Source organism: Lepisosteus platostomus, chromosome 14, assembly GCF_059453375.1.
Source record: "Lepisosteus platostomus isolate fLepPlt1 chromosome 14, fLepPlt1.hap1, whole genome shotgun sequence".
In the NCBI taxonomy this organism is placed as follows: domain Eukaryota; kingdom Metazoa; phylum Chordata; class Actinopteri; order Semionotiformes; family Lepisosteidae; genus Lepisosteus; species Lepisosteus platostomus.
In genome coordinates, this window is record NC_142624.1 from 3178714 (window position 1) to 3192337 (window position 13624).

A 13624-nucleotide genomic window follows, 5' to 3' on the forward strand; every position below is an offset into this window, starting at 1 on the left:
GGTTGGTCCTGCTTGCTCTCAGAGGCCCTGTGCCAGATACTTACCTACTTCCTTTTATTGTCCCAGATAGGCAGTGGGCTTTGCGGGCGGGTAAAAGACAGAAGACATTACACAAGACAACTCAACATGAGCCCATTAACAAATCAGATACATGCATGGCTGATGAGAAGGCAAATCAAGTAAATGCATAAAATGTACAGAATGCAAAATGACGTGCAGCGTACCTCACAGATGTCAGGATCGTAATCCCTCCTCTTAAGGGCGCTCCAGATCTTTCACAATTTAGTTGATCATGTGCACCTGCCTTCCTATCCTGCCCCTCCTTATTTAAGCCAGACGCTCTCACTAGTCCTGGCTCAGCACCGGGAGATGGACACCCGGAGGCCCACCTACCAGGGGGTCCAGGAGAGACCCAACGGTATCGGCTTCACCCCGGCGTCCTGACCTTCTGGGTCCAGGGCTCGGAGCGCCTGGCCTCGTTAACCCATTTTTATTCCCCGTCCCTGCACCGGATCCCGTTACGGTATTTAAACCTTGTCTTGGATGGATCACCCGGCTCTGGACTTTTGGACTTCACCCTGGATTACCCCCTGGACTTGTTCGCCCTGGCCACACACCCCCCCCCAAGCACCAGTGCACAGTCGTCACGCCCCCCTGTTCGTCAACCTGCCCAGTTCTTCGTCATCTCCTCCCCATATCCGTTTCCACTTACTTCCGGATTGTACCGTCTGCATAGGGTCCTGACCAACACATCGTCACAAAAGAGCAGTCTTCCCAGCATCCTTCAGCAGGCCGGCAGCTTGTAGTCATTTTGTGTTTCTGTCGGGTTTTTGCCCAAGAACTGCGTGGCGTTTCGAAGGCCAGCAACGAAGAATGTGTAAATATGCAGATGTGCCCGTCTCTGAGCGTACCTGGGAAACTGTCTGGAGTATTTCCCTCCCAAGACCGGGGCGATTTGGCAGGGAACAAGAAAACTAATTTGTAGCGCTTTACAAGCAGACAAGCTCATTCTATCTTCGGGAAACCTAAAAAAAAAGTTTGAAAGAGAACTGAGCTTGGCTGTGCTCACTTATTTAGCTGATTATTATTTTTAAATGTTTTTTTTTATATTGTGATTAAAGGACAAGGCGTATTGAAAATGGGAGGTCTAATGATTCGATCCACATTAAGGCAGTGCACTCCTGTGATTTTTCTACACAAGACTGATTCAATCACTGCGGTTACAATGGGCTCGACTGCCCCAGTGATCTAGCCAGTGCAGGGGCAGAAGACAGAGCCGCCGCCCCAGGGTGTGGAGAGAGTGGCAGAGCCTGGCCTTTAATTTAGCCATTAGTCTGATTAGCGACCTGGTGGGAGATCTCACCTCAGAGGCTGACACAGAGCAGGGGAGGTGAGAAAGTGCCCCACTGGGCACAGTCTATGTTGGCACAGGACCATGCCCTGGCACTGCTACAACGACGCTGGAACACACCACTTTTGTCTTGTTAATATTAAGAAGAAGAGAGAGAAGTTATGCCACTGTATCTATATTATTACTCTTGCACATCATTTTCTTAAACATAGTAATTAGATTGGTTTGCATGTGTATTGACCCGAATGTAACATGCTGTCTGCAGCAGTGCCAATCCAGTTTGCACCTAGAGAGGCTTGAAAGCACTTCTAAATTGTTTTCAAACAAACAGAAACACCCGAAAGTGCATTTTGTTTATGTGCATTTACAGGTAACTTTTACACTTTGAACCATCTCTGTCAGTTACTATAAATGTCAGTTTTAGAGAAGCATATTTTTTAGGACTTCTATACTGTATATTGAGAATTAACCTTTAGTTTTAACATACAGATTTCAATGTATGGGACGATGGTATGCCTTAAACATTTTTAAATGTCGCACATGTAAGTATTGCACACCACAGGTGTCTGTCTCCCTGCTTTCGTAAGCTTAGACTTCAACTGTATTTAGAATACCCCTTTTATGGTCTCACAAATCGAAATCTTACAAAGATGGTCAAGTGTACATTACAACTGAGAAACACTTAGAAACTTTATTTTAATGCATGGGCTCCAATTCCCTTTTGATGGCTACTGACATCGTTAGCATGTGAAAGGCCTTGCAGTTTCAGTTTTGGAGGAGGTGTGTATTTCTTCTTCATCACTACCAAGTTCGTATCTTCAATCAATCGATGGATCGATCAATAAATCAATCAGTCTTTTATTTGCTATAGAACCCGTCTCAACGGCTTGCCACAGAGAGCTTTACAGGATTATACAGCAGTCGACAACCTTGTTCAGCAGCAGAGAGCTTTGTGGGCATGGGAGAGAGGAAAGTAAAAGTCCCCAGGGAGAGGTGCGAAACCTCTGGGGGTCCAATGCCTGCTCCCCACTGGCAGTGGGTTAGTGGCACATTAATTCTAATAGATCATGGACAATTCCTGTATCATAACCTGCAAGGACTGAGCTGCTTAACATTTGGAACTTATGCCTAAATGGTGGTGAAAAATAATAGCTTTTTCCAAATTCAAGGAAGTAAAAAAACTGAGCATTGGATGACAGCATGTACAGTATATGTATATATTGTGGATGAAGAAGGGGTTTTGCAAAGTGACTATTTCCGGGTCCCTAAAGTCAGCGTTAGTAAATTTGGATGATATAGCGCAGTGCTTCACAGGTACACCTGTATAGACCTGTAAGAACATGCAACCCTTGAAAAAGGTGAGAAGACATTATATGAATTTTTTGCACAATTTTTTTTTTATTGTAGTCAAGGAATTCAGGAGAGAGGCCCTTGTTTGATTATGGCCATGAAACCAGGGCCTGAGATTTGTCTGCCAGAGCTGCTAATTGACTGTTAATGACTTTCTTCGGCATTGTTCTACTGGTTCCCGAAGCCCGGATTTCAGTGAGGACGTGGCTACCAGGATGTGAAATACCGTATCGTTGAGTGAGCAGTTTTCACTGGACAGCTACTTAAATGGCTCGGGCGCCTAAAACAATCGGACAGTAAATTATACAATACATTGCCTACATAGGCATCAGTGACCCATGCTCCTCCTTTCAACTTCCCATCTGTCATTTTGAGTCGCAGCATCTGGAAGGCACTCAGAAATGGAATCTGAGCCTAAAGATAGTATTCTATAATATCAAGGGTAAAGAGCATATTCCTAGATTCCCATCACAGTACTATTGCTCGTTGTTTTAGCTGACAGTGCTTTCTGAATTACAATACTTTGTGCTTTTAACACAGTGAATTTATCTGTTGTCTACCAGGGCGTCAGAATCATTCTCTACAACTGGTGGACCCCTAGACAGCAAGTGTTGTTCTCATATTAGAAGCTACACCACACACCAAGGGGCTGATACATCAGCTGTGCTGTGGTTTGGACCCGGTTGTCCAGTGAAGGTTTGAAATGAGGTTAATTGTAAGGAAAATGGCCAATTCCGGAGAGCACTGAAGGAGACACGCATAAGGTACAGTGTATGTCCCAGAGTGCCCTGAATTGCAACAGTATTACAAAGGTTTAATTGTCCGAATCCAGACATGTTATCGCCATGAAAGTTTGTTTGAGAGTCCGCATTCTCCTCATGATCCACTGTCTGTTCTTGATGACGTTATCCTGCCTTTCTGGGGGGTCACGTACAGCAGCAGGTGTCTGCTTAAAATTCCCTCCAGCCAGATCGGGAGCAATGTTCCCCAGGCCAAAGTCAGATTTCTACATACTGTAGAGATACCCCTTTGGATGGGGGTCCTGACTGTTCAGTCATTAAAGGATCCCAGAGCTCAGACTGTACGGGTAGGGGTGTTAACCCCAATATCCCGGTTACATTCTGTCTTGGGATCTAGCCTGCCTAAATTCCCCTGCTTCAAGTGTTGGGGCAATTTCTCCCTTTTTGCACCTGATCTGCTGTGTAGAGTTGCTGCTGTGTGCAGTGTGTTGCCCCTCCTGTGTGTGTGAAGCACTTTTGGATGAAAGGCGCTATATAAACACAAAGAATTATTATAAACGAGGTTGCGGGCCATTTTAAGAAGCCTGCGGATCTCTTGATCTTCAATTCTTAAATGAATAAGGCCTTACTTAGATGGGCGCCCATCCACTATTCTCTAGATACCATTAATTACAACCATGTCTTTGTTAAGCACCCTTTTCACCAGCGAGAGCAGCGAAATCAGGTCTTAATTAAGTCAGCTAGGCTGATTACTGCCTTGCATCTGTCTCTTGCATCAGCTCCACACTCTGGGGTGTCTGATGTGGGCGTCATTATCAGACTGGCTTCATTGTTCAGCAGAAAGCTCCTGTTGTTCGTCTTTATAGTGGGTCTGCTGCTTGCTGTACGACTAAACTGAGTGGTTCTGATACCTATTGAGCTGCACATCATCATTTATTGCTGGAGTTGTAGGAGCATGCCCATTGTGTAAGCTTCTCCGTCCGCCTTAAATATTCTCCTGCACACTAGGGGAATTCCCCTATTATTCTAAGGAAAACAAATCCTATTGAATCATGGGCTAGAAAGAAGCATTTCTCTCTTGAGCTGTGCGCTTAGAATCGCCTTTAATTTTATTTTGTGTAATTTGTTTTTAAGTACTGTGAAAGGCTGTGAAATGATTGCTTTTAAAGGTGCTATATAAAATACAGCTGAACAGCTGGAGTAACGCACAGAGATGCTGTTCTTCTGAGCCCCATAGTTTTCTCTTTCAGCTCTCCAGCACCGGTCCTGTGCCACATTACTAAAACCGCCTGTGATACTTTATATCACTCGTTATATTTCTGTGACCTTTGAATATATCTTTATACACTGGTGCACAGGTTTATTAGACACCTCAAGATCTGTCACGTCGGCAGCTTTTGCCAAATGAAAACTTTTGCTTTGAGCCCAGGGGTGAGCTGTGCATTCCCTGCGATCAACTGGCGTCTCGTCCAGGGTGTCCCCTACCTTGTGCCCATTGCTTGCTGGGACTCTTGCTCCCCTGTGACCCTAAATTGGAAATAGATCAGTTAGCGTATGGATGGATGAGCTACGCATTACTGGCCTAACTCCAGAATAAAAACACATCTTGCTTGCTGGAAAAATGTTTGTTTTTTCCATAATAAGTTATATTTGTCTTTTCAATGGGCTTCTTCCCAGAAATTGTAATTTAACATATTATACAATACTAGTCTTTTAAAGCCATCAAGAGCTATAAATTGTTTTCTTCCTCTGATTTACATTTATAGTGACTTTTCCACTACAGCTCTGTGTCTTAACATTGTGTAGAACCTTTTTTGCTATCTGTTGCAACTCTTGTTTATTGGTTTTTTAGGAACTTCATTGAGACAGATCGTTACGGTGCCCTCCAAAAGTACTGGGGTAAAAACTGTAAACTTATTTTTGACCAACCAATAAGCAATCTGTGTGATCATGCAACTCATTCGAACGAATACCATACAAGCACAGTCTGTTTTATGTTTGGCTAATTCCGTGAATTCGATCAGATTAGAATACAAATGAATTTGTTGTTCCAGTCAGTCAGTTCAAGTGACCATAAATATTTCAGCGCAATCACTTTGAGAACATTTCAGAGTGGAAAAGTCAGTATTTGGTTGCATATCCCTTTGAGGAAATATCTTCATTACATCAGTGATGCACTGAGCTCATCAAACTCTTTGTGTAATCAGAGATGGTTTGCTGCAGACACTTGGCGTTTTTGCCTATTGGTAGGGTGTTGTGACGTCACAAATGTCTGCAGCATGTACAGTGCTGCTCTCTTTAAATGGTGAGAGCATCTTGGTTGATTTGGCTATGTGCTTTAGGACAGACAAAGTTTCTGTGAACTTCAGAATTCAGTCTGCTGCTGTGGTCATTAGTTCCATCAGGAGGAAAGATGAGCGAGCCAGTTTCTGTGATGGCCCAATGCATGTTCAGGCCATGACTTTACTCTCAAAACGCTTCACAGATGAGGTGGTGAATTTGGGAGCATCTGAAGTTCCTTTGCCGGGTCTCATCTGTCCGTAAAGCTTTGTTCTAAAACTCTCTCGGCTCATCTTTGTCCTTTTGAGCAAATTCAAGTCTGGCTTTTCTGATCTTCGTGCTGGCAAGAGGTATACGTCTGTAGCCTTTGAAATCTTGCTGTCTCAGCGTTCTGCAATCTGTGAATTTCAATACTTTCACTCTTGCACTCTGGAGACAGATTTCCTGGTGATTTCACTGACAGTTGTCTTTAGGGTTTTCCTAAAAATCCAATATTTCTTCTTTCCTCACCTGCACCTGGTAAATCTATCTCCAGTTTCTTTCTTCTTAAATATATTCGAGATTGTTGGAATTTTTAAAAGGTCCAGTGTCCTTCTCAGACTCCAGCTTTAAGCAAGACACGTTAATAGGCCGTTCACAACTCTTCTGTGAGATCAATTACCCAACAACAAACACCTGTCACCCAGCTGACAGAGGTTCAAGACTATCAATTAGTTTAATTGACCCAAGAAGGCAGCACTGAACTGACCTTATAACAAACTAATATACTTAGGAGTTTAATGTGTTTTTTTCAGGATATGACTATATATGTCAGGTGTACCGAGACACACTAGACACAGCCTTGGGACTTTACAATTAGAATCGAGCCCTTTTATGTGTGCAAAATTAAGCTCAAAAGACATTTTTTTAAAGAACACACGCGGGACAAGATTCTACCCCCAAGGGGGTTTTCTCCAGAAGACTGCTTAGAAAAGACGCCAACAGAACATTGGGTCCAAGGTTTGAAGAAGCTCAATCATTGCAGGGAGGTGTGTCTGTTGAAACTCTCTGACAGAGGACAGTGCTCGAAATTGGACTGGTGGTGTCAGATCTCAGCTTGCTTGGGTGACAGCACACTACAGCAATCAGCGCAGTCTGCAATAAACTGTCGTGACCTGTGGTGAAATATGGGACAGTCTGGTTTGCCCAGTAAGGATGCATCAATAATGGGCCTTTCATATTGGTTTGTCATAGGAATGGCAATATGACTGTAACAAGATTAACTACAGAATTATAATAATCATGGAATATCGTGGAATAAGCCTTTTATTGCTAAATGACTACATTTGTTTTCTCATGGGGATTGCCAGCATACCCTGGAATTTTTGGGGCAGCATGGAGGTTAAGGTTGTTCGCTCCTGTTGTGTGGCATAGCAATATGGGCCCTGGTCTTGTTCCTGGAAGGTTGCAGGTTCAAATCCTCGGCAGGAGTACGCTTGAGCAGGGCTTGCTCCTGTTAGGGCTGTGGCAAATGTCCATTGGTTCTCCATCTGCTGATGTTGTTCAGTTAAAAAAACAAATTAAAGGAAATTTTGAGCCTGGAGCTTGACGAGAGGAAAAGCAGAAAGGGACGTGTTTCAATTGTATTCTGATTCAATTACTTTTCCTCTCTCTGGCTGGGACGAGCCTCGTTAATAGTGATGCACAAGCAGGCGTTTTTTCTGTGTGTGCCCTGTAATGATCTCGCACCCCATCCAGGGTGTACTTTGCCTTGTACTGTACCTGTCGCTTGCTGGGACAGGCTCAGGCTTCCCCGCGACTCTGGATTGGCTAAAGCAATTAGAAAATGGAGGGATGAACGCGCAAACAGAAAGCACAGCAGTTCACGCAAACAGAATTCTTACAGGACCTTGCAGTAGCTACATTCCTCCTTTCTTTTCCTTTGGTTAGAACGTGAGGGTTACCCACGGTTTTAGAAGGATCTGCAAAAGAGACCCGTGGAAGAGTTTAAGCTAAGGCCTGGCTTAAAGCAAAGCTTCAGAGTTGTCCTCCCCCACCAATCAGAAACCCAGCAACTGCCGGACCCCTGCTAGACCACACTGCCAGCCCCGACCTCAATCCAACTGAGCATCTCTGAAATGACTTCAAAATCGCCGTTCACAAACGGTCCCCATCCAGCTTGATGGGGCTTGGAAGAATGGGCAAAACTTCCAGTGTCAAGATGTGCAGTGCTGAGGGAGACTTACCCAAAGAGACTCACAGCTGGAATTGCTGCCAAAGGTGGTCTTCCCAAGTATTAATTCTGGGGGGGGATGAATACATATGCATTCCATTATTTTCTGTTTTTTATTTTTAATTAATTAAGTCAAATGTCTGGATTTTTTTTTCCACCTTGCCATTATAGAGTACTCTGTGTTGATGAACGGCAAAAATGCTCAGTTAAATGCATCATGGATCCACGCTGTAACGCAGTAAAATGTGAAAAAGTCCCGGGAGGGTGTAGACTTTCTATAGGCACTGTACGTCCTTGTGTGTGAGACTGTGTGTGTGTGTGTGAGAGAGAGAAACGGCGCTGGCTTCAACTGATACAGTCGTTTCACTTGAACCCCAAATCATCAATTAACGAAGCCCCCGTTTAATTGCGGCTGTGCGTGTGGAAAGCGAGGGTAATTAAGGCGCTCGTTAAATGAAGCAGAAGATGCAGTGAGACTCCAGTGGGATCTCGGCAATGCTCTAGCTCCCTTTCCCAGGCTCTCCCTGTGTCTCCCCCTCTCGGCCTCCGGCGCCCCCTTCTGTCTCTTTTCCTCCCCCCCCTCCCTTCCGGTCGCCCCCCCGCGTCACTGCGGCAGAGTGAGGAAACAAAATCAATGGCCGTCCGATCGGGCCAGCAGCGCTCATGACTGATGGACCAGGTGGACACGAGCAGTTCAGCACTTTTTTTTGTTTGCGCGTGAGCGTGCGTGGGTGGGGGGGGGAGGGGTGAAAAATTGCAAACCACTCGATCAAAGGCCTTCACCTGCCATTCCATTCTCAAAGGTACCATTCCCTGTCATTTGCCCTCATTGGACCTCATTTAAAAAGGGGAACCGCAGTCCCTGTTTCTCAGACCTCGGCACCGAAATCCATTCACTGGCATTCTAGAGAAGAAAATCCCGAGTTTCGAATTAGGCACAAAGTCGGGAGCTTTGTGGAAGTCCTGTAAGTCGCCACATTGTTGACTTGCTGGAAACCCATCCAGTGTCTTGACGAAAGGTTCCCAGGCAGTCCATCTCAACAGCATGGCAGGCTAGATTGTGTGAGACGCCCCCAGTTGATCGCATCAGGAACTGATTTTGCTGAAAGAATATTAATTTATACTCTTGAGGGCCTATTTGAAGCAGTCCCTTGGGGGGAATGTTTTCACCGCCTTCCAAGGTTACGAATTTATGACTCCTGACCACTTGACTATCGGGACTGAAGAGATTCAGTTCCTTTGTCCTCGGGATTCCTTTGGCTTCAGGAATCACTCACTGTTCCTCATCTCTGGACTCCAAAATAACAATGCCTGCCTTTGGAATGTGGTGGGCAAAATTAGAAACCGGAATTCCCAGGAAAGACTTATTTATCAATGTGGATGATTTCGACATGATCCCTCTGTACCTACGGTCCAAGCCTTTCATTCTGCATGCTAACATTCTGCTGTCCTTTTCTCAACACTTCACCACATCTAGAGGAATACAGTGATGATTCATCAACATAAGCACATAGAACATTTTCACAGGTCGCTTCTTTAAGGTCACTGCAACCTGCTTGATGTCTCCAGTGTGCGTCCCCTCCCACCTGCATGTAGCGCAGACATGTGTGTGGTCTGTGTGTCATCGCATCAGTAAGGCAGCTCAGGCTTGGTTCTGTGCTTTAGAATGAGACAGTGAAATCATGTCCCAGCCCTAACCCCCCCCCCCCAGCACGGTAAAGCTTAAGAAAAATTGAACAAAGAAGATATTTTTTTCGGCTCTGGGTGCCTAACCATGCCTTTCTGTTTGTTCCTGCAGGAAATTTTAAAGGGCTGTGTAAACAGATAGACCACTTTCCTGAGGACACAGACTACGAAGCAGACACAGCAGAGTACTTCTTACGTAAGTTGTCTGTGACTCCCCTACCTACCTCTCTCTCCTTTTCGCCCCCTCTGTGCCCCTGCGGCTCAGTTTGGAGCTGATCTGTACCCCCCCCCCATGTGTAGGAACTATAGGAGCCACATCCCATCTCCTTCTCTTTCAGCAAGCGTTATCAAGAACATGAGAAAGTGGACACATCAAAGAGGGCCATTCTGTCCATCCAGACCTTAATTGTCGCTTTTCTAGCTCTATTACCTGCTGTTTATTCTGAGAATCCTGTTTCTTAACCAGCCGGGGTATCAGCTTCAAGAAAATGGTGGGGCAACTTGTTCCAGGCTCCTGCAACTCTCCGTGTAAAGCTGTGCCTCTTATTCCCTGTCTTAAATGAACTCCCCCACCACTTCAAGTGTCCACTTGTGTCCTTTGCTTTGTGAACTTCCTGAGGACGTCCATATGGTTGGCTTTGTCTTTGGGGATTTTAGGTTGTTTTGAATATTTGATCCCCTCCTAGTCGTCTCTGATCAAGCCCATAAAGGAGTCAGTTCAACTGCTCAGCTGCGTTGTGCACTAGAATTTTGTGGCTTTGACAAACATTTTTCTGACGTGCCCCATCGTAGTTTGTGATAGTTATAGCAGCAAACGGCAATTAGTGGTGTTTCTTTCTTTTTTAAAACTCTGATTAGTTTCTTTTTTTTTTTTCCTTGAAGACCATGTGTTCTCATTAATCTTGTTTGAAGACTTGGCTTTCTTGCCAGCCTCTTCCACGCCAGCTGTGGGTAAATGAGGCACGTGGACACTTTCTCCAACTTGCCTACCTGCAAGGTCATTTGTCATCCGACTCCCAGCGTGCTGCACACGCCTGACAGTGGAGGAAGCCCTGATCTCACCGTGAGGCCGCAGGCTCCTGACAGTTTACAAGGGGCGCTTTTTGCCAGAGAGCCGGAGCCCTGTGGTGCCTCTCAGGGAATCCTGATCCTAGCCAGCCAATGACGTGACCCAGGTTTGAGTTCACACCTGGTTAACTGTACTGGTACCAGTGCGGTACTGGTTGAGCCCCTCAGGAAACCAGGGCTCAGCCAGTTCTAATCTCCCTTATGCTAAGATTTCTAAAAAAAATATCTAGAGGACCTGGGCAGCACAGCAGACCCGGTGGAATGGAGAAATGCTCAGGTGGTTACAAAGTGGAGCTGTAGGCTTCTTGCTAACGCTAGTGACTGTGATTGAAGTCCTGGCAGGAGCAGAGCCGTGCTAGTCACTGGTGTTGTGCAGACTCCCCCGGCGATAGAGGACCAGGACTCTTGGTGTGTCCACCGTCCAGAGAGTGGTGTTATCCATTTTCTGAACGAGCGACCGGGTTCGAATCCTGGCCGAGCCAAGAGCCACACTGTTCCCTGGTGACATGAGTCAGTCCCTTGGCAAAGGCGACGTTAGCCACTGGTGTCATACCGGACGTGTTCAGAGCTTTTGAGGGTTTGAGTCCCTGCAGGGGTGGAGCGGAGCTGCCTTCTTCACAGAGGCTCTAGTCCCAGAGATGAACACGGGCTGTGGGCGTTTTGGACAGAATCTGGAGAGTTTCCTGTAAGAGAAGAGCAAAAGGACTAATCCATTCTTACAGACGGGAGGGGGTCCACTGAGTACAGACCCTACATAGCCAGAGCTACTGTATATGATTACACGTCTTAGCAGTATCGTTAGACTTAGTGGCACTTAGACATAAATCTGAAACATGCCATAAAATCTCATAAACCTATAGCTTCTTGACCTTAATCAGCTCAGCAAGTGATGGACAACCTCCACTTTTTTTGGAGGGGGGGGGGGCGTTTGGCATTGGTCCTGCCCACAGCTCCGCATGGAATATAGGAGGTGTCCTGTCCACTTCCGGCTCAGCCGGTGTCAAACGGGGTGAGCAAGTGTCGATTGGCGCGCGAACGCGCACGATGTATAAATGACTTCTTTAAAGATGACAGGATTGGGATACAGCTCCCAATGGTGTGCCAATTAGGACACACACTTCCATAAATATTTCAGCCTCTTCTATATAGGTCACTCCCTTCTCCCCCCCCCATCTGCCTCTTTAGGATTGAAGTTCTACTTTCCTGCCGGCTGCAGAAAGTGGACTCAGACCTTCTGTGACTGTTAGCGTTAAGCAGCGGGTTTGGGCTGCCAGGTCACTTCCTGCAGTGCACTAAAAGGGCGAGCCCACCACGCACAGCAGAGGCGTGGGTCAGCTTGCAAGGTATCTCTCACGGCCTCTGAAGTCTGAGGATGTGCCACATGGACAAAAGATTTTCCGCGGCAAAAGGAACTTTTTAGGAAGTGGCTGCTGGTGATCTTGAGGAGGTAGTTGGAGTCAGGCTTCGGGAGTTGTAACGACATGATCATTATTGTGATTCACTCCGCAGATTTTCCAATCCAGAATGTTTTGCATTCATGTACAGTACTGTATGTAGACGATGGTACATACTGCCACTGGTGCATTTAAGTAGAAATGTGTAAATAATAAAATAATAATGAAAAGACAGCAGGGCTAGCACCAGAAGGCTGTGGGAGTGACCCGCCACCCTATGTCCGCTGATCGATTGGAGGAGGATAATTGTAGACTGTATAAAAACCAGGAGGCACAGGTTTTCAGAGTTTGCCAGGCATTGCAAATATGCCATTTGGAGACAAGGGGCAGATCCACTGGGCTTGGTTGGGCCAGTGGGAGAAGGAACCAAACAAGTAAGGGTCACCGGCACCATCATAACGGTCTCTACTTTTGACCAAAATCAACTCCTGATGCTCAGATCCTCCTCGATCGGAGGGGGAGGGTGGTAGCCGGATCAAGAGGGAAAGAGAGACGATCTGCAGAGAAGGAGGAGGAAGGATATAAAGAAGGTCAGACTCGGAAAGGCTGAGTTTAAGATGATGGTGACGTACGCGGGAGGAGATTGGCAGAGATGGTCGGCAGACGTTGAGTGCGATCTGCAGTGTCAAAGCAACTGACATTGCACAGGGAGGCAGCAGGAGCTGGCTGGAGAGAATCAGTGAAAGAGAGGACAGCGGGCAAAGACCATGCCCTGCAAGAGGAAACTGGAGAACTGGTATGAGGGAATTAAGGTGCAGTCTAGTGCAGGAGCTCTACAACTCCAGTCCCTAGGTCAGAAGGCCATTAGACCATTAGACCATAGGCCATTTCTGTGCTTCTGTTAGTTACTAGCAGCTCCACACCTGGGAGAAGAGCTAAGGTGAGCTCATTAAGTTTTGACGGGACCGAATTAGACTTCCCCATGGCTTTGCGCTGTTTCTGGCTTAAAGAACCAAAGAAAATGTGCAGAGTTCAGAACCCCAAGGAGCAGAGCCGGGAGCCGCTGATGAGGACAGGACAGTGCAGAGTCTAGAGACATGGGCCAGATCCACTGGGTGGATCTATTTGAAGCCTCGCTGAAGGAGGCGCCTGCATTGTCAGCGAGGCCCGCTTTGGTTTCGCTGTGCGTTTTGCAGAGTCTGTGCACACGGCCTCCGGAGTGGCGCCTGGTTCCTGACCCAAACCGCAAACCAATAAAATCGATGTCATCACCGCCAGTGTCACTGTGGCGCACGCGGAGGGCTGATGGGAAAGGCAGGCGACCCCCTCCCAGGGGCATTGCCCCCGTAGCAATCAAAGAGCTGCCCTTTACAGGGCAGGCATCCCAGCAGCCCCGTGTTGAGTGAACACAAGCTGCTCACTGCCAATGAATTCCCTCTGTGAGAAAAACAAAATAAAATGGGGGAGATTAGGAGGCATGCTTAAAACAGAAGTGTGTGGTGTGCTTGAAATCCACTTTCCAGAGCTCATGTCATACGTGACC

At 46.4% G+C, this 13624-nt stretch overlaps 1 protein-coding gene across 1 annotated transcript in view; it reads left to right on the forward strand.

Moving 5' to 3' along the window:
• Window positions 1-13624, forward strand: part of LOC148648715 (voltage-dependent calcium channel gamma-2 subunit) — a 65009-nt gene that overhangs the window by 34054 nt on the left and 17331 nt on the right. Inside the window, exon 2 of the mRNA XM_088606541.1 lies at window positions 9732-9815. Coding sequence (XP_088462667.1) covers window positions 9732-9815 — 84 coding nt within the window. The remainder of the gene's footprint in view (window positions 1-9731; window positions 9816-13624) is intronic.